General features: G+C 41.4%; 1 protein-coding gene across 2 annotated transcripts in view; it reads right to left on the reverse strand.

Annotated features, from left to right (window-relative positions):
- The window catches only part of GCN2 (protein kinase family protein), an 83,283-nt gene that overhangs the window by 45,466 nt on the left and 11,915 nt on the right, over positions 1 to 25,902 (reverse strand). For both annotated transcript variants that reach the window (XM_088126799.1, XM_022294717.2), the window contains exons 7-13: positions 11,029 to 11,430; positions 10,507 to 10,659; positions 10,330 to 10,416; positions 10,175 to 10,261; positions 9,944 to 10,052; positions 3,413 to 3,530; positions 635 to 689 (exon numbers count right to left, since the gene is read on the reverse strand). In XM_088126799.1, coding sequence (XP_087982925.1) covers positions 635 to 689; positions 3,413 to 3,530; positions 9,944 to 10,052; positions 10,175 to 10,261; positions 10,330 to 10,416; positions 10,507 to 10,659; positions 11,029 to 11,430 — 1,011 coding nt within the window. The remainder of the gene's footprint in view (positions 1 to 634; positions 690 to 3,412; positions 3,531 to 9,943; positions 10,053 to 10,174; positions 10,262 to 10,329; positions 10,417 to 10,506; positions 10,660 to 11,028; positions 11,431 to 25,902) is intronic.

Consider the following 25,902-nt stretch of genomic DNA (forward strand, 5'->3'; position numbering starts at 1 on the left):
ACTGCCTCAAGACTCAACTATTCACCCTGTCTTTCATGTATACCAACTGAAGAAAGCGGCAGGGGATTCTACTGGAAGAATATGGCTAAGAGTGAAGCAACGTGGGAATCAATTTCAACCTTCAAGCGCCAATTTCAAAACTTTCACCTTGAAGACAAGGTGTCTTCGACCCTGGGGTGACGTAAGGCTTCAACAGTAATTACCTACACTAGGAAAGAGGAAAGGGAATTATTCTATAGACTACTAGGGAAATCTTTGTATGGTTGGTTGGGGTTGAGGGGATTATATTGTCTTGGTAGGAGGTTAGAGAGGTAGGTTTTATTTTGTGCTTGTTGCAAGGCTAGGTAGGAGAGCTTCCCAATCCTCTCAAAAAGACTATGGCACTTGTATGGCCTGACAGCCTTTGTTTCTATTTGAATAACAAAATAGTAATGGAAACCTTACATACTCTAGCACACGGCATGCCATCTAAAGATAAATTCTATGCAAAACATTTTTTAGACACATCAAACACTCACCCTAGTGGTGTGATTCATGCAAGTAACATGAATTTCTTCGTGCATCAAAAATACTAAATATTGACTTGAGGCACCGCCTCGTAATATGAAAATAAACTTTTCAAAAAGTCAATTACCTGATAATACCGAACAACATGTTGGTGTTGCAAACGGGAAAGAGTGGCCACCTCCCTAACACCTCAACAAAATAAATTCAAAAACATGCATTATGTAAGTATCAAACTTGAAAACGAAGTTGTGCATAAAATTTGAAAAAAAAAATAGAAGCAGCATGTGAATCCTATAGTAAATATGTATGCTAGGAAGGATAAGGAGGTCAGTTCCCCTCCCCGTAGTTAGGGGGAAAGCCTTTTGTGTAAGAAGTACTTGTATGCTTTTGTGTCGGAAAAGTTATCATTTGTATTTTGGTAGGGGTAGCCTTGGGAGGAAAGCTTCGAACTCTCTTTTGACAGTTGGACACTTTTGCAAGCATTGAGGATTGTGAATACTATTTTTTTTTTTTATACAACATGTGGGGGTGGGGAATCGAACTCACAACCTCATGGTTGGAAGTATATGACAATCAGAGCTATGCTCGCTTTGGCGAATACTATTTTGTAAGGAAGATACTTTTTTTTGAACAATAAACAAACTTTTCATTCATAAATGAAAAGGAACAAAATTTGTTCAAAGATACAAACCCCCAAAGGGGCGAAAAGAAGGGGACAAAGAAGGAAAAAGTAAAAATAAAGATACAAACAAACCAAACTTAATAAAGGAATCTTAAACATTACACAAAAAAGCCTCCCAATTAGAACAAATCATGCTAGGAGAATAATTTGCAAAGAGGTTGGAGAGAGCACACCATTGTGAGGCTTTGAACTTAGCTATATTGAAGCAGCGGCTTTTTCCTTCGAAAGTCCTTTGATTCCGCTCAAACCATAACTCAGGTATAAGCGCTTTAAGACCGTTTACCCAATGAAGACTTGCTAGGCGAAAAGAAAGGACCAAATAGCAACTGAAAGTTGAAGATATTGACTTGCCCTTTACCCAAGCTAAATTGAACATATGAAAGAAGAGATACCAGCAAACTGATGCATAAGGACAAAAGAGACAAATGTGCTTGGTCTTCACAAGTGGCAACACACAAAACACATATACAAGCTTGGAGGAGATGTTAGACAGCTTTTTTTGGAGAGTTTTGGAAGTATATCCTTTAACACATATAGAAGGTTGGAGGAGATGTTAGGCAGCTTCTTTTGGAGAGTTTCGGAAGTATATACTTTTCCATTAAGGAGAATCCATGATAGAACATTCACCCTTTTTGGGCAACACGAATTCCACAATCTTGAAACAAAATCCTTCGGCAGAGATGAAGAACCAACTCTAGGATTACAAAGGAAGCTAACCGAAAAGGATTCTGAAGAGTTTAAACTCCATTTCAACTAATCCTCATCATCACAAAGCTGAACCGGATTTAAACATGATAGCAAAGATAAATATTCTTCCAATTCTTCATCATTTAGCATTCTCCTAACTTCAATTCTCCAAGGAGAAGAATGTGAGTCCCAAGCATCATGGACTGACGTAGAAGGAGAAGAAGAGATCCAAAATCAGGATCTAAACCTATCCTTTAAGATAGAATCCCCCAACCATAAATGGTGCCAAAATAGAACTCGTTTGCCATTCTTAACACTGAAAAAGGTGAAGTTTGTCACCACCAACCACTGTTTTTTAATGCAAAACCATGGACTACGACGACTACCAATTTTTTTCCCAGAAACATTCCAGTTAAAATGGTCAATACCATAAATGCTTGCCACAATGTTTCTAGTTAAAACGGTCAATACCATAAATGTTTGCCACAACTTGCCTCCAAAGAGCTGAAGTTTATATACTAGCGGTTGCAACAATCTCCCAAGACCCAAACCACCTTCTTCCTTGCAACGAGAGGCAATATCCCACCTAACCAAGTACAACACAGCATTTGTATTGTACAACCAAATTCTGGACAATTTTTAATGTTGTGCAAGGTTCTTCCTTCACACAGTTCCGCACTAAGACAGGATATAGATTTAACATAGCAAGTGAAGACCAGTCTAGCCGACATAATAGAAAATTACCAATTTGTCACGCAGAGTATGTTACCTCTCTCGCAGTTATATGAGAACTAGCATTTAACAATTTCATAAAGAGATCTACTAGAACATCTGTCTTCAAAAGTGTGTGCATGATGACCACCTAGACTATCCTTAAACTTAGTGCCACCACCCTCCTCCCGATACATCAGCTTTAAGAGCTGAAGAAGTTTGGCCGACAGGATGATAAAGGCAAGGATAACTAAGTCGCAGCTAACCTAAAGACTGCCAAATCATAAGTACAACATTGATGAACTTCCAACTCTTAAGTACAAGAAAGTGGATCTAGTGATAGTTAATATATGAAAAACCTTAATGGTGATGTTACTAAAGGTGTTTTAGAAGAATAATTTTCTAATTCTAGTGATGATTCAAATGTTAGTCTCAATAGCACCAATTTAGATTTGGAATGGAATCAAGACGACCTGGAAATTGAGCCTTTTCTTCCTTCTCCGAGAGAAAATACCTCTATCATTAGTGCTAAGCACATCATGAAGGAAGCCCCAAATAGATTCTCAGATATCGTTGAAAACCTTTTCAAGCTCGCATCAAATCCATTGTCGGAGTAAAGGTTTGATTTCAATGTTCCTCATGGTGTTTAGCCACTTTACAGGGAGTTGCAGCAACCTCTCTTGCTGGAATCTTCTTGGCTTTGTGGTTTTGCTTATGGGATAATTTTTCTGTTTTCTTCTCCTCTGGTGCCTTGTTCATCAATGTTGTATGTTGGCTTTTGTAATTTTTGGAGACTTTTACTTTATTGGTTTGAAATAATTATACCTTAAGATGCGGTCATTGACAGGCAGTATTTTGTCCTTGAGGCGAATTTTTTTCACTGCATATTGTCGTCCATCTAATTTATTTTTACATAATACTACGTGTCCAAAACCACCATGACCTGCAAAAAGAAATTGTGCCATCAAGAAAAATCCTAGCTCAATAAAACAGGGGGAAATGTATATATAAAGAAGTGTATAAAGGAAGTTGTTCAAGTTTCTGCAATTCTTTAAGTTTGCCAATTTTGTTTTTTACCAGAGACAAACTATTCATCAATACATGAAAAGATAGAAAAATATTTGAGGATACAACTCCTTGAAAAAACCAAACCACCAAATATATAAGATCTCCAAGTAGATAAGCGCCAAAAATAAAACATGGAAGAACAAAACGTCTAAGAAAAGAAAATGAACTTATCTTCTATGTTACTCAACTGTTGTTCAGCCCATTCTTATCTCCTAAAGCGAGTCTTCTTTGGGTAAACGGGGTCAAAGCCATCATTTCGGAACTTTGGTTTGAAAGGAACCAAAGGATTTTTGAGGAAAAAAGAAGACCTTCGGTGGAGTGCTTCAATTAGGCTAAGTTTAAAGCTTCTCAATGGTGTGCTCTATGTAAGTTTTTTGCTCTCTATTCTCCTAATATGATTTATACTAATTGGGGGCTTTCATCTTTCCTATATAGTTTTGTAAAGGATGTTGACTAGATCTTATTTTCCTGATTTCATGGGTTGCACCTTTTAATTTTTTGCTATCTTTTTTCACTCCTTTGAGAGTTTGTATCTTTGAACATTTTATGTTCCTTTTCATTAATCAATGAAAAGTTCGTTTCTTGTTCAAAAAAAAACATCTCAGAAAAGAATATGATGAACTTATCTTCTATGGATGCTAAAGGCAAAAAACCTCTGACGGATGACAGGAAGGGACCTGGAGCAAAAGATATGGACCAACTTCGATATGGTACAGCAGATCATTTGGGGTTTACAAAGACGCTTAGGTAACGAAAGGGGATCATAACAGAATTCGAGGTTCGGTAGTGAAAAAGCCTCCGGGATTTGAAGTCAGCCTAGTCCATTAGGTTAAAAAAGCTATAGCAGCGTTGAAACTTGATTGAGAAAACATGATGGTCGTATCCAGATGTTGTGCTCATGATGATTGGAGGGATATTTCAAAGGCTCTAAGGTAAAAATACTCTCAGAATTGCATGATCAACCCTTTCATGGTAGATAAAGCCTTAATGGAAATTGTTGATGGAAGGGTACTATGCAAGAAAGAACAATCAAGAAAATGAAGTTGGAAATTTTTATCTAAAGTTGGAAAAATTGAGTTTCGAAAAGCATGATAGAAAAGAGCTTGTTTATTAGATATCCAGTATATGAACTAAATTTACCCAACCCATTAGCTTAAGCTTTTGGGTTGAATGGTTATTTATTCATCCTTAATATGGTATCAGAGCGGGAGGTCCTGTGCTCGAGCCCCTGAGTAGTCATTTCCTCCCCATTTATTATTAATTTCCACTTGTTGGGTCTTGATGTTATTTTCCAAGCCTACTAGTGAGGGGGAGTATTAGATATCCAATATATGAACTAAATTTACCCAACACATTAGCTTAAGCTTTTGGGTTGAATTGTCGTTTATTCATCCTTAATATTCTTAGTTATCGTGGATTACCTCTTGAATTTTGGAAACAGATTTTTTGAAGGTATTGGAAGCCATTGTGGAGGGTTGGTCAGCATATCCTCAGAAACTCTTAATCTGATTGATTGCACTGAGGCTTGCATTCAGGTTGAAGGGAACAAATGTGGGTTTTTACCAGCTTCAGTTGAATTTAAGAATCCAAAGTTTGGCCCCTTCAAGATCAGTACTTCGGATGATAATGGATTTGATTGAAAGAACTGGGCAAGGCATGATTGGTCTTCTGCAGATCAGAGGACTTTTTTCGAACCCTTTGGAATGTGAAAGGCTTTTCAAATTATGGAAGATGAAAAGTATGGAACCAACAGTCTTATAAGCACGAAATCACGCCACTTTCTCGAGAATTAAATGATATTGGAGCAGCTGCAGAGGTCTCCATGCAGCCAATCAGCTTTAATGTTCAATCGGTCTTAAATGAGAATAGAGATTCTATTGATAAGGCTGGAGTTAATGATGATCGCTGGCAGTTACAAGATTTTGATTTTTCTTCCCAGAATTTGACAAGGCAGTTCATGATGAAATCTGACGGTTTTAAGGGCTCTACTCATAAAGAAAAGTCAGCATCTCCCAATACTTCCAGTAAGGAGTTTTACAAAAAGCCTCATTTTGTGATTGAGTTACAGGCTGGTGCAATTAATGTTGTTGACTCTTCCAATATTTTTTTAACAAGAAACAATTTTTCATTAATATATGAAAAGTAAAAATGTTAAAGATACAAAACCCCAAGGGGGTGAAAAAAAAGAGAGAAAAATAGAAAAATAAAGAATAAATATTGCAACAAGAGCAATACAAGCTCAAAAGAGATAAAAGCATTCTAAAACAGTACTCAGAAAAACTGTTTGATATCGATCTTGGGAAATCAAACCAAATCCAAGGTCAACAACTGCATGAGGGAAAAACCTTCCTTAGCACCGAGAGCGAAGACCAAACTCCAAAAAGAACTAAGTAGAAGTTAGGGCACAAGAACAGACCGCGGCAGAAATGCTAAAAAGGAGAAAACACAAAATACTAAGCCTCAATGTTGTCTTCAAAAAGCCTCCACAAATAAACCACTAAATGTCAAACCACACGCTGGAGAAAGACTTTGAAAACCTCATCAACCAACCAACCGAACTAAAACTGAAAAGCTTTAAAATCTGCCAAAGACATAATTGAGAACATTCCAACATTCCGAACAACTTAAAACTCAGAGAACAGATTCAATTGGGACAAAGGTAATCCCCATTTCTTCAAAAAAAAAAAGGAAGGAATGGTTGTTTTCTATGGGAGAATGGGTTTCTCATCTTCATTTTGCTCGTTAAATAAGGATTGAAAATCGTCCGGAAAGGAATGCTCAGAAAAGTCCTCAATTGGGATGTCTGACTTTGGAGAAGAGTTTAAACTACTAATACAGATTGCGTCATCCTCATCTTCAAAATCATTATCCGAGAATTCTAAGGAAGATGATCTAAAAGGCAAACCTTTGTTAGTGGAGTGGATAGTGCCAATGGATAAAACATTTACTTTATCCAAACAATCTTTACTAACTACTTCTCATTCCTCAAAGAAAGCCTTATTAAGGTTAACTTGAACCCCTTCAGCTACTGAGGGCTTAGCAAGCTCGTTTCAAAAATTAGTATTAGGTTTCCCACGAGAGTAGTAAAAAGGAAGGGGTTGAATTAATCGTTCAGTATTCTTCATACCTAGTGGAAACGGGTTGCCCTTAGACTTTTGGTTCAAAATAGCTTCTGCATTTAGCTTTTGAAAAATAGTAGGGCCAATAATGCCCACTTCTTGACCAATGCCCACTTCTTTTCTAACCATAGGGGTGCTCAACTGACTCGGCATAATGTTTGGGCCAACTGGTGCATTTTGAGTAGATGAGGGGACAGTTGCAATCTGCTTTTCCAAGCTAACCTTATAAGAAATGTTGCCAAATTGAAACTCTTCGTCTGTCAAGACTTCTTGCAATCTTTGGATATCCAAAGGATTTGAAGAATCTGCAATCAATGAAGTCTTTGAAAGCTGAACGGAGGGAAAAGACGGTTTGATAGCTTCATTTAAGGCAACCACGTTTACCAAAAACACTCCACGTTTCGTAGTTATCTCGATCGAAGTCGAAATAAAGCCGCAGTCATTGTTCTCTACTTGAATGAAAGCAGCTGAACAATCTAACAGATTTAGTGTTGCTGAAGAGATTTTCTTCAAACCTCCAAAATGGGTTCCAATGACCTTGAAGCAATTTGTGTTCCAAAGCTCTAAAGGTAGGTCGCAGATTTTCACCTAGCAACCAAAAAAAACTATCATTTCATTCCTGCCATTCTTTTCAAGATCCCACTTCTCCATCTTCACGTGAAATCCATCTAACTTACGTCATTTACCATTGAGCCAATCAGAGTTCAAGGGTCTTCCACTTTCAGCCTTATCTGCTAAGAAAAGGTTAGCTTGGCAATTTTCCGAGAAGAAACTTTTGAGGGAGGCAGCGATCGCCTTCCAACTATCCTGAGCACAAAACCTTGAGATAACCATGGCATTATCTCAATCTGTTTCCACAACTTCATGTTCCTTTTGAACCCAATAAGAGTTGCACCCTTTAATTGCACCCTTTTCTTTTCTTGAAAATCTCATCCTCTGCGGTAGGGAATGCCATCGTACTATCTTTGTTCTTAGCCCTCTCTGCAAATGAAAAGTTTGAGGCGCCCTGCAATACCTTTCCTTTGAAATTCACCAATGAGTCTTTTAGCATGTCCCAAAAAGTTACCCAACCAATCTTTCAAATCCCTGCAGGTACAATTATAAATTTTCTTCCACCCGAAAAGGGCCAAACAACACATCCCAAAAACTAGCCTTTCAAGAGTCTCTTTTTCCGAAGTCGACAAGTTCCGTTCTCATCCCTAACTTGCATGGAGAATCTTGAATACAAAGGAAAATGCAGAAGCTCCACCAAAGCCTTTTCTAACCACTGAAGCTGGAAAAGTTGAAGAGAAATCTGAACCTTCTTCCTAGAGTTTTTATGAGAAAACAGTCATTATCACACCCAACCCAATAGTAATTGTCTTGAATGCTGTAACTTCTCCAATCCATTTGAAAGCAGCCAAAACGGATGTGAGCTGGTTAGGAGGGCTTTGGCAGCAGTTTAGGGTTAGGGGAACGACGGCGCCGAAGGGTAGAGCGGCGGCTAGGGTTAGGGATAGCGAGCAGCAGCGATGATTGAAAGAAGACCGGCAATGAAGAAGAAAACGACCACGAAAAAACCCTAGCGGCGCGACGAGGACAGTGGCGATGGCGAAGATGAAGGTGGGCAGCGGCAATGGCGGATAGCAAAGGAGAGGCCGGCGGCTAAGATTAGGGTTAGGGTTAGAGCAGCGACTAGGGTTAGGGTTAGGATTAGAGAGTCGACGGCGAATGGAAGAAGACGGCAAGGGCTAGGGTTAGGGATAGAGTGGCGGCTAAGGTTAGGGTTGGCGAGCAGCGGCTAGAGTTAGGTCTGGGCGGTGGCGGCAAGGGTTAGGGTTGGGAGGGAGAGAGTCGTGCATTGACCCGTCAGGTACCCCAAATTCTTAGAGATACAAATAGAAATTCTAGTTACAAAAAAAATGGAGCACAGACTCTTCCAATATTAATTCAAGTATTGGTTCTCCCATCCCTTCTGAGCATGAAAAGGCGCATCAATTCACTTTACCTAGAAGGAATTTTATTAAACATTTTGCTTTCTTTTACTCAAAAATAAAGTTTAGGTCAGGGAATCCCAAAAGCCTTGGTTTGGTAATGCCTTATCACAAAAGGATGGGTGAAGAAGAAACTCCACCATAGACATGCACCTTTAGGCTGGACCAAACCAGGGCCAAAAGACTCAAATAAATAGCTTCAAACCAACCTAGCGAACTCGCAACTCCACGGGAGATGATCAAGATCCTCAGCTGCCCCCGCAGAGAATACAACACTGCAGCCCAACCAAGCTAGACGGCTTCCTCAAACCCCACTACAAGGTATTAACTCTATCATGAAGGACCTGCCACACTTTGACTTTCTTGAGAATTTTAACCTTCCACAATAAGGAAAAGACGAGGAAGCAGGACAATTCTCCGGATGAGCTGCCGAGAACCCTTCAAAAGGGCTAAGTTCCCAAATACGAGAATCCCTTCTAACTTCTAAGCACAATATCCATCATTTCTCCGTCAAACAAAGGACGACAAAACCCAAGAGTAATAGAGGATGAGCCCCCCGAAGTGGTAAGGACAGAAGCTCTTTTCCGTAGAATACATATGGTATAAACAAGGAAATAAAGAAGATATAGGTCTATCCTCCAACTACTAATCCTCCCAAAGATAAGTATCCACCCCATCCCATTGAACACGAAACAAATGGCGAGAAAAATGGGAGCCCATTATAAATAGTGTCTGCAGATTTTTGGTGTTGTGCCCTTATAATACCCACCTGAGATCCACTCAAGAGGATGTGGTTCATATTTGCTCACAATAATCTTATGCCACAGGGCGTTAGTGTCAAAACCACTAAGCCAACAAGAACTCGACATTTCTATCGACATGACATTTCGAACCTTGCTCATTACGCACCTTAAATTGACCTACTCCTAGACCCCAGCTCCAACGACTTAGCCACCACTTCCCAATTAACTAAATGAGAACCACTCCCCTGCTCGACCCTAAATATCTTACATTCTCTTTATTAAGTTGCCTTTAAGGAAAATTTTGAAGGATAAATAGAAATTTAAAAACTTCAACATGTCACATCCTAAATAAAATCAAAGGTACCAACATCACATTAAAGAGAAACCATCGACACCCTTGTAGATTGAACATCAACAGTGCAAGCACATGTGCAAAAGGCCAAAACACATTACCAAGGGGCTTTAGCTCCTCAAAATCATTCAGATACCGAGAACTCAGTTGAGAAGATGTTGGGCCGCCAAAATCAGAAGGGTTCCAAAACTGGGAGAAACTAGTAGCATTCTAGGTGAAGTAAAATAAGCAAAAAGAAAAGAGAAAAAAAGGGGGGGTAAGAGTCCAATTCCAAGAAATAACAGAGAGGTAGAAACAAGAAAGTGATTAAAATATGAAGAATTACAACGAACCATTTGTTCTTGGAAAGCAGTCTCAAATTTTTTATGAAACATGGATGATGGTTTCGAAGTCAAATCCAGAGCCACTTCAGAGAGGACCTGCCAATTAAATAGATAGAGATAAGGATTGGGGAAACACGAGGATAAGGAATAATTATTGAAAATACCCCCAAATTATAAAGTTCAGATGCCAATTTTGGCAGAGCATCAGCCAATGGTCCTTTAGGGGCACATGCAAGATGGAGCAAATGAACCTAACAATAAAAAAATTCAAATCCATTAAAACGTAGGATTAAAGTTAAAAATTGTAGATTCAAAATAATAGAAATTGACAAAATAACTACCATCATTATATCCCTATTGGTAGTTTGGGACTCTTGATCATTACTCAAGGAAGCAAAAGACCACTCTGAAGGCTCACTTTCAGATCCATGGTCATCATCTTCGGCAACATGGTCTGTAAGAATAGAATCTTGTGCAGGCATAAAGACGTCATGCTGCAGGAACAAAAATTTCTTTCAAGGGAACAATATAGCATTCTTCAAAGACTAGGCAGCCAACGTACTAAAGTCACAAGTTACTTTTTTTCAAAATCTTAGGCAGCTGATCCACATAAATATAACTTTCATACTTTTTCCATGTAAGCAGCAAAAACATAATGTCGTGCTCAACAAAAAGAGACTATGAAAAGTCAAAAAAGAAATGAACATGATCTCAATATTGTTGAAGTTATAGTTAAATCCAGGAAAAGAATGCCATGAGCAAGTTGGTGTTAATCAAAACAAGGTTTGTTGAAGGCACCAGTGAAGTATGCAATTTTACCAAGCCATACAACCAACATCAAGTATAGTAAACCAGGTCCGTACCTGCTTCTCAGCTTTAATACCATCTCCCGCCCTCTGCACCATTAGCGATCTTCTTGAATGAGAAGAAGTTATGCTCTGACTGTCATCTTCACTTTCTTCCTCAAGTGTACCTAAGTTAGAGGAAGGAGACGGTAATTCGCCTCGCTTTGAAGTTTTTCCTGTGAATAAGTTCTGAAATTTATTAAGCTTCTTTTCTTGGACTTCTCCCAGTTTCAAGCTATCTTCTGTAAGAGGTTGTGCTTGTGAGTTGAGGTTCTCTTCCATGTCAAAGCTCCAGCTCCACAACTCCCCAGAACCACTGAAGAGGTCTATATAGCCATGAACATAAGGACCTTTCTTTGCACTTGAAGTTACTGTATCTAGAAGCAATTGAGAATTTTTATCTGAATGAGAACAGCCAACCTTGCACAATAAAGTAGAAAATGACCATTAGTAGACATATAAGCATGATAACTACTTGAATTCACAGAAAGTAATTATTATAATCCCATCAACTAGAAGGTGCAGCATCGGCTCTTGCTCCTGTTTATTGGGTTACTGAGGTTCTTTGGGTAGAGTAATGCAGTTCAAGTCGAGGGATTATTTTAGTTCGGTGTAGGTTTCAAAGATCTGTGCTTCACAGAGCACATGTTGAGGGGTAGTCCATTCTTAAAGAATTATTAGCAAAATATGGGGACAAACTATTTAGTCTGGCAGCACACATCGCTTGCATTTTATAACTATGCATCAAAAGAGATTCAAAAATAATTTTTAACCCTGCCTAATAATGATGAAGTGAGGGAGATTTGTAGAATCGCAGGTCGACCACATCATGTACCAACAATTTCTTAAAAATAGAATGGTAGGGTCAAATAGCAACTGTGGGGGCACTACTAAAAGGGGCTATAGAGCTATGGAAGTAAGGGTCTACCGTTAATTTTTTAAACAAGAAACAAATTTTCATTGATATATGAAAATGAAAAAAAGCAAAAAAATTATAAGACACGATGATATATTAAGAACAAAATGGGGAAAATAGACTAGAGGCGAGGGCCAAGGAGGCCCTCCCACAAACTACCGCATTACAGCTTTCCAATCTTGTTGAAATAATACAATAATATAATTACAAAAGAATTTTCCATGAGTAAGGCACCAAGAGGCCATAGTAATCTGTACGTGATCACAAAAAATATCAAAAGGCGTCGCAGAGTTGTTGAAGACTCTTTGATTCCTTTCCTTCCAAAGATCCCAAAGCAAAGCTCTAGCCGCACAACTCCACAAAAATTTGGCTTTTCCTTTTAAGGTCCCCCTTGAACCACCTCTAAAAGCCAATCATCGATTAATCGGGGAAGGCACCCGGAGATACCACACTTTTTCATAAGCACAGACCAACCCCTAGAGGCGAACGAACAATGAAGGAGAAGGTGATCAATATCTTCTGCATGCCTTAGACAAAGAGGGCAAACCGAGGGGGACAGCACCCAGTTAGGAAGCTTTTTCTGCATCTTGTTACGAGTATTAAGGCTTCTATAGGCAAGACTCCACAAAAGGACTTTGACTTTCTTAGGACGAGAATTTCCAAATTAATTTAACTAGTGGTGAAAGGAGCTTGGGGAACCTTCGTAAGCTTGTGAAAAGCAGAACTAGTGGTGAACCGCTTCCCCCCTCAAGGGCCCACTCAATCTTGTCCTCCCCACTCCCAAACCAAAAAGAGGCCAGCAACTCCACCATCCGAATCCAGCTTGTCATCTCATGATCTCTTAAGCCTCTTTTGAGGACCAAGTTCCAGTCAGCATGCTCTTCAGACCAACAGTCTGCCACTGTTATGTCTTTGTGGTCGAAACTACTAAACAATTCAGGGAATTGTGTTGCAAGAGGACAGTTCCCTAACCAACTGTCTTTCAAGAATTTGATCTTTCTCCCATTGTTTACTTCAAAAGAAGTAAACTTCAACAAACAGTTGCTCTGCATAGCTATGTTAACCCATGGGCTTCCAGTAGTCTTCCTTGACTTGGGTAAATCTCCACAACCATTTCTGCAATAAGGCATCATTCCTCTGTTTGAAAGCCGCAATCCCAAGGCCTCCATAGATCTTTGGTAGGGACATTTGTTCCCAGTTTACTAGATGACGTTGAGGATGGCAGCCGATACCGCTCCAAAAAAATTTCTGACTATTCTCTACATATCAGCAATGACCTTAGAAGGAGCTTTAAAAATAGAAAAGGTATATAACAGAATGCAATTCAGCACCAACACCGCAAGGGTAAACCTCCCCTCTTAGACAGCATAAGGTTCCTCCAATTTTCGAGCTTGGCCCTAAACTTATCCACCATGGGGTACCAAGAAGAAGCTCTTTTGTATTTTCCCAGCGAACACCCAAATAAGTGATGGGAAGGGAATCTACCTTGTGTCATGGTCGTGCTCGTCCAATGCATGTCGCCCATGGCCGCATGCCTAGGATAGCGTCTCCCCTCCTACTTTTATGCCATGTATTTACTTTTGCATGTTATTTACTTTTCATTGTACTTTTGGTGGCGAGTGACTCCTCGCCACTTTACATGTTCACGCCTACCAAAGGCAAAATGCTTTATAATATACCTTAGGGGGTACACCTAGTCTCCTCCCTACATCGAGTTGTATTCTTATCTTGCCGCTAATCTATTTTCTTGCATTCAAGCATACAACAAACTTTCAAAAATGTCTTCAAACGTTTTCCAAACCTTTTTTCTCTAACCCCATTTTCCAAAACCTTTTTCCCGAGAACGGGGGTGGAGGTTGCGATATATAGCCGTCGGCTATCCGATTCTCGCTGGCCGACTTGCTCGTGGGCAAGAGCAAGTGCCGCACAGTCGCTTTGCGAGTCCTTTGAAAAGTGCGATTGTGAGAGTTGGTATCAGAGCCTAGTTGGCTCCTCGAATCGAGATCAATAATCATCTCGGCACTGAAACAGTTGAACAAAACACATGTCGAACGACTCGTGGAAATTGAGAAACAGCTGTTGTTCCTGAGGGAAGTCCCTGATTGTTCGGTTCCTAGAAAATCGGCTAGAAGAGTTGGCTAGTAAAGCCGATGGAATTGACGCAACAAATGCTCGAATTGACGCATTGTCAGTGAAAGACTTGTTGGTTAGGGTTAAAACCCTAGAAAGTAGAGCCGGGAAAACGAAAAGGTTTCGAGTGAGTGGACAGCTCGACGAGCTCTGTTGCTCATGTAGAGGAGTGTGTCGAAGAGTTAGACAGCTCCCAAAAGACGATCATGCAGATGGTCAGCGATCTTTCCGACGACTTTCGAGCTACTATAGAAGTCGTGCGGGCAGAAGTCGCCGAGATAAACATGAAGGTGAACCTCACCATGAGAGCGGTGGGAAACCAAGGCCTAGCAGGGGGAAATATCCAGTTTAACAAGGTGAAGATTCCGGAGCCTAAGCCTTTCGATGGGGCTCGTGATGCCAAGGCCCTCGAGAACTTCATCTTTGACGTCAAACAGTATTTTCGAGCTACGAGTACAACGACAGAAGAAGCCAAGATCACTTTGGCAACCATGCATCTAGCTGAAGATGCAAAGCTTTGGTCGAGGTCCAAGTATATGGACATCCAAGAAAGACGATGCACTATAAACACATGGGATGAGTTGAAGAAAGCTCTCAAGGCGCAGTTTTTTCAGGAGAATGTTGAGATTCTAGCGAGACGTAAACTGCGAGAGCTGCGACACACTGGGTACATCAGAGACTACGTGAAACAGTTTGCGGGACTAATGTTGGACATACGAGACATGTCAGAGATAGACAAAGTCTTCTACTTCGTGGAAGGCTTAAAACCATGGGCCAAGTCCAAGTTGTACGATCAAGGGGTTCAAGACCTCAGCTCTGCTTATGCTGCGGCTGAACACCTGTTTGATCTTGGTAACGAGCCGTCTCAGGATTACAGAAGGAACCAACCCGCCTCGAGTAGTGGGAACAAAACCACCAGACAAGCTCACCCAAAAGTGGGGGAGGAGACAGGAATGGAGGAGCAGATCGTAGACCCTATTAGAGGGGTTGAACCAACTGGCGCGGGCCAAACCAACAGAACAACTTCAATTGAGAGCCCCTCGTTTGCTTTCTGTGTAAAGGGGCTCATCGCATAAGCGACTGCCCACATCGAGCTACCCTAAAGGCACTCCAAGCTGCAATAGCCAATGGCCCGGAGGTCGAGACAGAAACCGCCGAGATAGATATATCGAGCGAAGAACCTACTGTTAACCCCTGCATGGGGGCACTGAAATTCATGTCTGCTCTCCAGGAGAAATTAGGGGAAGCAAAAGAACCATTAAAGAGAGGGCTCATGTATGTAGACGTGTTGGTTCACGATAAGGTTGCCAAGAGTACTATGGTGGAACGCACAATTTCATGACTAAAACCGAGGCTCGCCGTCTGAATCTACAATGGGATAAAGATCCAGGGAAAATGAAAGCAGTTAACTCCGCGGCCCTCCCCATCGTAGGGATAGCAAAAAGGGTCAAACTGAAGATCGGGACATGGAGCGGCAAAGTGGACTTTCTAATTGTTAGAATGGATGACTTCGACGTTGTGCTCGGAATGGAATTCCTTCTAGAGCACAAAGTCATCCCCATGCCCCTGGTGAAGTGTCTAGTTGTTACTGGATCTGATCCCACCGTTGTTCCGACGTGTATAAAACAACCCAGTGGGGTTAAGATGATATCAGCTCTGCAGCTGAAAATGGGCCTTGCTCGTGACGAACCAACATTTATGGCCAGTGATCGAAGAAGAGAGCAGTAAAGAAGTAATTCCCAGTGAGATCCAACAAGTCATAGCTGACTATGCAGACGTTATGCCCGACAGTCTGCCAAAGTCCCTACCGTCGCGTAGGGGAATCGGCCATGAAAGCGAGCTGTTCCCAGGGGCGAAACCGCCCTCTAAGAATGCTTACCGCATGGCCCCTCCTGAATTAGCCGAACTCAAGAAGCAGCTGGATGAATTGTTGAACGCAGGATTCATCCGTCCAGCAAAGGCTCCCTATGGAGCCCCATTCCTTTTTCAAAAGAAGGATGGCAGTCTCCACCTGTGTATCGACTACCGCGCCTTGAACAAGCTCACGGTACGCAATAAGTACTCATTGTCCATCATCACCGATCTATTCGATCGCCTCCATGGGGCCAAGTACTTTTCCAAGCTATACTTGAGGTCTGGATACTACCAAGTGCGCATTGCAGCGGGAGACGAGCCCAAGACGACCTGTGTCACGAGATATGGGGCCTTCGAATTCCTTGTTATGCCCTTTGGCCTTACGCCCCAGCGACGTTTTGCACCTTGATGAATCAGGTGTTTCATGAGTATCTCGACAAATTTGTGGTAGTCTACCTCGACGACATAGTAGTCTACAGTTCTTCCATGGCGGAACACTAGACCCACTTGCAACTGGTCTTTGAGAAGCTGAGACAAAATGAATCATATGTGAAGAGAGAGAAATGTGCTTTTGCACAAAAACGCATCAACTTGGAAAGTTCCGAGTTCCATCACAGAACTGCGATCTTTTCTCGAGCTAGCAAACTATTATCGAAGATTTGTCGAAGGATTTTCGAAGAAGGCGAGACCATTAACTGAACTCCTGAAGAAGAATAATACTTGGAGTTGGACTCCAGAGTGTCAAGCGGCTTTCTTACCTTTCGATAAACTAAAGAAAGCCATGATGGAAGGACCAGTGCTTGGTATCGCGGATGTCACCAAGTCGTTCGAGATAGAAACTGATGCCTCAGACTTCGCCCTAGGCGGTGTTCTCCTACAAGATGGACACCCAGTGGCGTACGAAAGCCGAAAGTTGAACGACACATACCTCTGAAAAAGAGATGTTGGCAGTAGTCCACCGCCTAAAGTCCTGGAGACAATATCTCTTAGGCTCTAAGTTCATTGTCAAAACCGACAACAGTTTGATATGTCATTTCTTCGATCCACCAAAGTTGTCCTCGAAACAAGCCCGATGGCAAGAGTACCTCACCAAATTCGACTTCCAATTCGAACACCGGCCTGGACGGTCAAACCAAGCAGCGGACACCCTTAGTCGAAAGAGGGAACATGCGGCTCTGTGCATGTTAGCTCATCTGAAAGCAAGCAAGTTGACAGGATCTGTTCGTGAAGCCATCAAAGCACACCTGAAAGACGATCCAGCAGCACAGACAATCATTCAGCTAGAAAAAGATGGGAAGAACCGCCAGTTTTGGGTCGAAGACGACCTCCTTTTTACCAAAGGCAATCGTCTCTATGTTCCGCGAGCAGGAAACATGAGGAAACTCCTGATGGGAGAATGCCATGACACCATGTGGGCTGGCCACGCTGGGAGACAGAGAGCTTATGCCCTACTAAAGAAAGGGTACTACTGACCAAACTTGCGAGACGACATTATGCAATACACCAAGACGTGTCTCATCTGCCAACAAGACAAAGTCGGGAGAACCAAAATTGCGGGCTTACTGGAGCCCCTTCCAGTGCCATCAAGACCTTGGGAGAGCGTATCCCTGGAGGACTTCATCACCCACCTGTCCAAGGTTGGAGAATCTGAAGCTATCCTTGTTATTGTCGACAGATTCTCCAAATACGCAACCTTTGTCCCAACTTCGAATATGTGTTCCGCAGAGATGACAGCTCAGCTATTCTTAAAAAACATAGTGAAACTATGGGGCGTTCCTGATAGCATCGTGAGTGATAGAGATGGAAGATTCACTGGAATCTTCTGGACGAAACTCTTCCGGCTACTTGGCTCCAACTTGAACATCTCAAGCTACCACCCACAAACCGACGGTCAGACAGAATGCTTCAATAGCATGTTGGAGGAATACCTCCGCCATTTTATTGATGCTCGACAGAAAATTGGATACAGATGCTTGATGTAGCCCAGTTCTGTTTCAACTCCCAGAAGAGCACTACTACAGGGAAGGCTCCTTTTGAAATAGTATGCGGGCACTTACCTATGTTACCACACATCATCGACCATCCTTACGCAGGGAAGAGCCCCCAAGCTTACAACTTCACCAAAGAATGGCGACAATCCACGGATGTTGCCCGAGCATACCTTGAGAAGGCGTCTTAGCACATGAAGAAGTGGGCCGACAAGAAGCGCAGACCGTTGGAATTTCAAGCAGGAAATCAAGTGCTCATTAAATTACGCCCGGAACAATTCCGATTCCGGGGTAACAAAGATCAACGCCTTGTGCGGAAATACGAAGGTCCAGTCAACGTTATTCAGAAGGTCGGGAAGACGTCATACAGGGTCCAATTACCCTCGTGGATGAAAATCCACCCAGTGATTCATGTGAGCAACTTGAAATCTTATCACCCGGACACCATTGATCTTGCACTTAACGAAGTAATCCGACCAGAGGTCACCTGGAACAACAAGATGGCAAAAGAAGTTGAAGAAATCTTAGCTGAAAGAACTCGTCGAGTCGGACGACCGAGAAGGGACATATAGGAATTCTTAGTCAAATGGATGGGACTTCCAGATGATGAAATCAGTTGGGAGCGCGCAGAAGATATGAAATCAGCATCAACCCAGATCGCAGAATTCGAGCAACGTCGGTTGATAGGGACGTCAACCGTTTAAGTAGGGGAGGATGTCATGGTTTAAATAGGGACGTCATGCTCGTTCAGTGCATGTTGCCCATGGCCGCATGCCCATGATAGCCTCTTCCCCCTTACTTTTATGCCATGTATTTACTTTTCATTGTACTTTTGGTGGCAAGTGAACTCCTCGCCACTTTGCATGTTCACGCCTGCCAAAGGCAAAATGCTTTATAATATACCTTAGGGGGGTACATCTAGTCTCCTCCCTACATCGAGTTGTATTCTTGTCTTGCCGCTAATCTATTCTCTTGCATTCAAGCATACAACAAGCTTCCCAAAATGTCTTCAAACGTTTTCCAAACCTTTTTTCTCTAACCCCGTTTTCCAAAACTGTTTTCTCGAGAACAGGAGTGGAGGTTGCGATATATAGCCGTAGTGCCGCCGGCTATCCGATTCTCGTTGGCTGACTTGCTCGTAGGCAAGAGCAAGTGTCGTACAATCGCTATGCGAATTCTTTGAAAGGTGTGATTGTGACACAGTGCATGTCGCCCATGGCCGCATGCCCATGATAGTCTCTTCCCTCCTACTTTTATGCCATGTATTTACTTTTGCATGTTATTTACTTTTCATTGTACTTTTGGTGGCACGTGACTCCTCGCCACTTTGCATGTTCACGTCTGCCAAAGGCAAAATGCTTTATAATATACCTTAGGAGGGTACACCTAGTCTCCTCTCTACATCGAGTTGTATTCTTGTCTTGTCGCTAATCTATTCTCTTGCATTCAAGCATACAATAAGCTTTCCAAAATGTCCTCAAACATTTTCCAAACCTTTTTTCTCTAACCCCGTTTTCCAAAACCGTTTTCTCGAGAACGGGGGTGGAGGTTGCGATATATAGCCGTAGTGCCGCCGGCTATCCGATTCTCGTGGGCTGACTTGCTCGTAGGCAAAAGCAAGTGCCACACAATCGCTTTGCGAGTCCTTTGAAAAGTGCGATTGTAACACCTTGCAACCAAAGAGAGAAGCTTGGTACTGCACCCTATTTTTCCCAATGTTAATCCCAATCAGAGAAGTCTTCCCAAGATTTAAGGATAGGCCAGTTCCCATCATAAAAAGATTTATGAAAGCCCACCATCTTTCCAAATTCTCATCCTTGTCCCAACAAAAATCAAAGTGTCGTCGGCATACTGTAGGTGAGTAATCGCAGCTCCCATATTGCCAACCATAGCGCCATTCAAGAATCTTTCTTCACAACAAAAGTGAATGAAACGATTGAGGGAATCTGCTACAAGAGTGAAAACTAAAAGGAAGGGAAGATGGGATCTCCTTGTCTAAGCCCCTTCTTAGCATGAATTTTCCCTCTTGGTCTCCCATTAATGATGATAGAGAAGTTGACCATCGAGAGGCACCCTCGCATCCACATTCTCCATCTTTTGCCAAAGCCTTTTAACTCCATAACAGCATCCAAATCATCCTAATCTAATTTGTCATAAGCCTTTTTGAGATCCAATTTAATCAAGAAGCCTTCCTTTTTTTTTGCTTTCCAATCACCCACCACTTCCAAGCCTACTAAAGTTGCCTGAGAACCGTCAATGTTGATAGGAAGGACTTTTTTTAGCCTTTCGACCAGTACCTTTGAAATGATTTTGTATAGCGAAGTGATCAGGCTGATATGTTTGTACTCGTTAACTCTGTTGGCCCTAAACTTCTTTGGAATGAGGCAAATGTATGTCTCGTTTGTCTCTTATCGATGATGCTATTTTTGAAAAAAATCTTGGAACATCTCTACTAAGTTAGACTCCAAAATGTTCCAAGTTTTTTTTAACAACTCATTTGTCATCCCACCCGGCCCAGGAGACTGCAAAGAGCCTAGACTCTAAATTGGTTTGTAGATTTCAGCCTCAAGGCCAAGAACTCCACCCCATATTAAGGGGAGCCCACTCCAAGCCTTCAAGTGTGAATCTTGAACCCTGTGGCACATCATAAAGGAGCCGGTAAAAGTTCATTATTTCACACTCAATATCAGCCTTCGTAGAGAGCAGTCTGCCATCACTATTCTGAAGCAAGGTAATAATGTTTCTATTCCTTCCAGCCAAAGCCCAACTATGGATGAAGTTGGTGTTCTCGTCCCCCTGACATAGCCCATTGTTGCTTGCATTTTTTGAGACTAAAGCTGGAATTTATTGAAAGCCAAATCTAACACCTGCCATCTCAAAGACTTTCTTTGAGCATTCAGGACCAGGTTAGGAGACCTTTTTCTTCTAAACTATCAATCTTGTCCACTTTGTCTTGACAAGTTTTCTTCTCACAACCCACCCTGCCAAATACCTCTTTTTTCCAAATGATCAATTTCTATTTGAGGGCTTTCAAACGTTCCATAAACATGAAGACTGGCCAGCCACCTCAAACAGGATTTTCCCACCAAACTTTGATATTGCCTAAGAAATTCGGACGATCCATCCACATATTTTCGAACCGAAATGGAGTAGAGCCCCACTTATGAGAACCAAAGTGAAGGAGCAAAGGGAAATGGTTAGAGGTTGGACGAGACAACCGAGAAAGGACAGTATCTTTGACACCAGGTGCCATTGTGAAATCAGAAATCTGTCTATTTTTGTGGCAGAGGGGTTTTCTCTACCGCTTGACCAAGTATACAAGTCATTTTTCATGGAGATGTCTATCAAGTTTAGGTCTAAAATTAGGCCGTTGAACTCCCTGATACTTTTCATCACCCGACCTCCTTTCAATTTTTCAGAACCCACTGAACCACGTTAAAATCCCCTCCTATGCACCAGAAACCCGAGCAAATTCCCAAAAGATCAGCCACTTCCTGCCATAAAAGATTTCTAATGAGAGGAGTAGACAGGCCATAAACACCTGAAATCCAACCTTTAAATAGGTTATTAAAACTGAAAGCTACTGAGGCCAAGAACTCGCCTAAGAGAGTCTTCCACTACAACTGAATCTTCTTTCCACATAAGCAGGATGCCTCCAGTCGAGCCCATTGCATCCAAAATAACCAGCCAACTGTTTACACAATCTAACTTAGACTTCGACATAATAACCACATTAGGATCTACTTTTTCTAGTACGTCTTTCACAATGGCCCGTTTAGAAATTGCACCGAGCCCACGAACATTCCAGAAGAAGAGCTTCACAAAATTAACTTCATCTTCCTAGGTGCTACTAACTACTTCTGCCTCTATTTCATTTTCCCATGTTCTAAGGTTTGTCAATTCCTCGAAATTTTTTTGCTTTGAGAATTCCCTTTTACTACAGAACTTCCTTTCGAGGGAATGGGTCTGATACACATATTGAACTTTTTCATCGTCTGCACCATCTTTTTGGAGATAGGAAAGTGCTAGACCTCATCCCCTTCACTATCTACGACCTTAACTTCTTTCCTTTGACTATTACCTGTCTTCCCCAATATTGCTCTTATGTGGAGACTTGTTGGGACACTGCTAAAGTGCTACTATCAATGACTAAATCTCTATTCTCCTTCCTTTTCTCATCATACGATTGCACCAAGTCTTTCATCTCTTCCTCTGGGTCTTCTGCCCAACCATTTTCAAGGAAGAAAGTATGATACTCTTCCAGGAGCATAATGTCTAGAGAGGCACCCCCACACTTCCACCTCTTTCTCTTCTTCTCCATAAAAGGGAATTTTCTGGATTGGAGCACAACTGAGAAAGCCTCGACTTCTTTCCCTTTTTTGCCAATAGAACCCTCTCTAATCAAAGCCTCATTATGCTGTTAGGTGGTGTGGATAATACCTTTTCTAGACAAAATTCTAATCTCATTTGCTTTGTTAAAGGACACGCCTTTCCCTTTCCTCTCACCTCTTTTTTTAGTAGTAATTTCCATTTCTTCGCCCAAGGTCGGCCTTTTTCCTGCTGACTGCCAGATTGTCCCTCTGTCCCCTGAGAAGACAAACCAGATCTGTCCAACTGATGGCTAGTCATGTGAGTACTAACCTTAGCCGAAAAAGTGTTTTGTCCTTGCTGGTTTTCGAGGTACAAAAGATTGACTGATGGGTAAAAAAGACCATCGTGACTCTCCAAATATCCACTGGACTAGTCCCGGATCCCCTATTTCCACTGTAAAACGCTAAAACTCCACCATCTGACAAAAACAGCAAGAAGCCATGGATTCCGGCCACGTTTCCGATCAGCAAATTCTGATCCTGAAAAGAGCACACTTGGGCAACAAAAAAACATGCTTTCTATCGTTCAGTCTAATTTCAGCAAGGATAAAACCGTAGTAGTTACCTTTAATCTTACTTGCAACTTCCACGCAGTCCAAGAGCACCGCATTGAATTTTGGGTATTCAACCACCCAAGCAGTTTCCAATAGCTTTAAACATGGCAAGGCTCCATAAATGTAAAGGAATGTTCCTAACCTTTACCCACCCGCCATAAGAGGGAACCACAATGATGCGGCTGTGTTTTTTAGCATCCCATCTTTCCATTTTGAAACGTGACCCACCCTTATTCATCGTTAATAGTCTGGCCATGTCCTTGGAGTTGAATTTGAGGAGAGCCTTGCCTAGTTTAAAAGGGTCTATGATGAAATTTCCTTCTAGTTGAGAGATACAAACCCCCAAAGGCGTGGAAAAATGAGGAAGAAAGAGAAGAACAGAAAAACAACATAGAATTAGCTCAACAAGAGCAGTTCAAACTCAAGAAGATAAAGAGCATTCTAAACCAGAATTTAGAAAACTGCTTGCAACAAAACTTGGAGAACTAAAAGAACTTCTGAAGCACAAACGATTGAGGGATAAAACCTTCTTTAGAACCAAAAACAAAAACCAAACTCCAAAATGAACCGAGCAAGGGCTAGGGACTCATGAAAGAGTCTATAAAACACCTTGCAAGAACTAAACCACAAAATGCCAAATCAAAAAACCGACAAAAGGGAGGATTAGGCATAAGTGATCCAACGTCTCTTCATTCTTAAATCTTAACACATAAACAACATACGAAAGGGGACAGAACCCACCCCTGCAACTTCTCCGCAGTATTTATGCTTGTACGGGTTAGAGACCAAATAAAGAAGTTAGATTTCATTAAAGACCAAAATTTGGATTTTCGAGTATGAAGAAACTAGAGGTCCAAAATCCTTAAGTGAGGATATAATTTCTTTAAAAATGAGTTGAGATGGCCATTCATGTGGAATTATTTGAACAACCATAGGAAGTCATATTTCATTAAAGGCCAGAAATTTGTCGCTTGTCGGGTCCAGGTAAGTTGCTCTCCCCTCTCTCCTCCCCCCTCCCTACCTTCCTTCTCCGACCACTGATCACCCTTCCTCAATCGTCCTTCCTTCTTACTTATTCTTCCATTCTTCCTCCCCTTCTCCCCCCACCCGCCAGTGTTTGAGTTTGGTCTCCAGAACGGGTCAATGGAAGTAAGTAACTGCCACATCGAAGGAAAGTATTTTTGTTCGTGGGCAGAGAATTATTGTATCTGGATTGAGGATGTTACTAGGAAGGAAGCTTTACCACTTCACCCTTCTCAGTTCCTTTGTTCGAAAGTCATATGGCAGTGTTAGTACAAAAATCAGTATCAGCATTTTTCTCTTTCAAGGAGCGTTCTGCATATTGCCGTTTACCGGAGGTCATCGACTCATTCTGATTCCGGCTAGTTCTGAAAAGCTTGGTTGGAGGGACTTTTGGACTATGCTTAGGAATTTCTCGGTAAGAAATGCTGAGAAACAGATGTTGGAAATGGAGATTCTTAGAAAATCAAAGGTTGAAGAATTCATTGCTCTGGTTAAAAAAGATGCTCGGTCAAAGAATGCTCACATTCTTCCTTCTTTTGCAGACGTAGTAATCGTAAAGAAGCTCCACTATCCAATTGTGCGACCATTCAACCTATTTTTGAAGGGAGTTCTAAATCCACCCCTGTGTGAATAAACCATTTGAGTTGCATTTCTCCCATCGGAACGATCAAGAGATGAATGATATCAAGAAAAGGAGGCCTGATCAATGGATTCAAAAGGAAACAGAAGTAATTCACGCGGATTGGAACAAGTTAATTGTTGTTTTCAAGAGTTGTGCTCATGATGATTGGGCTAAAATAGCTTTATCTTTGAAGGAGAAGTATTCCCAGCCCCGTGTGCTCAATCTGTTTATGGCGGATAAAGCTTTTCTTAAGTTTAGTAAATCCAGATTATTAAATTTAGAAGAGTTATACAACAATTGGGTTCCTGTGGGTGAGTTTCGTATTAAGTAGTTACGGTGGTTGGATTAAGACTGTTGATCTTCCCTTGCCTCTCTGGGATCGAGGATGCTTCGAAGCAATTGGAAAATATTGTGGTGGGTTAGTAGGAATTTCGACAAAGACGTTGAATTTATTGGATGCATTTGAAGCTTTTATCCAAGTTGCAACAAATAGATGTGGGTTTTTACCGACAGTTGTAAAGATAAGCCACAAGAAGCTTGGCCCATTTACAGTTCGTATCTTGGATTGCAATCAAATTAACCATTCAAAGGCAATGGGAAAACTGTCAGATCTTCAGAATTCAACTAATCCTTTGGATTTAGCCAGATTCCAAATGGTGATGAGTATTGAATGGTCTCTTCCGGATGGCTTCAATATCTATTCCAATATGAAACAGTTTTTTCAGAACCAAGAGATAATGGAATCGGTTGATTTGCCCAAATTAAACGGTCAGCATTTACTCCCTTTTTGGAAGGCGGGCATTAATGTTGAAATTTCAAAAGGAAAAGAGCAAAAGCCGGAATTTATTGGCAGGGATTCAAGGGGTCCTAGCATTAATGGATCCCCAAAAATTAAGTGTTCTTCTTTCCCTATTGAAGAAATGAAGGCAAACAGTCGAGTGGCTTCTCTTCCGTTTTTCTATTCAAGAAAAAAGGGGAAAATGGCAGCTAATAAAGTTACTAAGGATTTAGACACCGCTGAGGGAATGAAATTAAATTTATTGGCAGCATTCAATGCGGAAAGAGAGAACACTTTCCCAAACACTACACCATATGAGAAATTAGCCATGGTTGAAGGATTAAAGTCAGATTCAATCGAGGCATTAATTGAAGAAAGAGTATCGGTTCCACCATCAAATCCTATTGACCATTTGCCTCCCTCTCTATCACAAGGTGTTATCAACTCTACTAAGGACTGAGTCTCTTCGCCTTCGTTTTCTAAGATTTCTAATGGATAAGACTTTGATTCAGAGTACAGTGTTAGTAGTCCAAAATCTCCGATTGCTAACTCTTTTGAAACTCCAAACGAAATGTTATGTGAACAATCGGTGGAGACAGATTTGCAGAAATTGTTCAGAGAGTCAGCAGAAGTTGAAAAGTCAGACTTAATCCCTCC

Source organism: Momordica charantia, assembly GCF_013281855.1.
Source record: "Momordica charantia cultivar OHB3-1 chromosome 7 unlocalized genomic scaffold, Mcharantia_2.0 BLBB01000007.1, whole genome shotgun sequence".
NCBI lineage: Eukaryota > Viridiplantae > Streptophyta > Magnoliopsida > Cucurbitales > Cucurbitaceae > Momordica > Momordica charantia.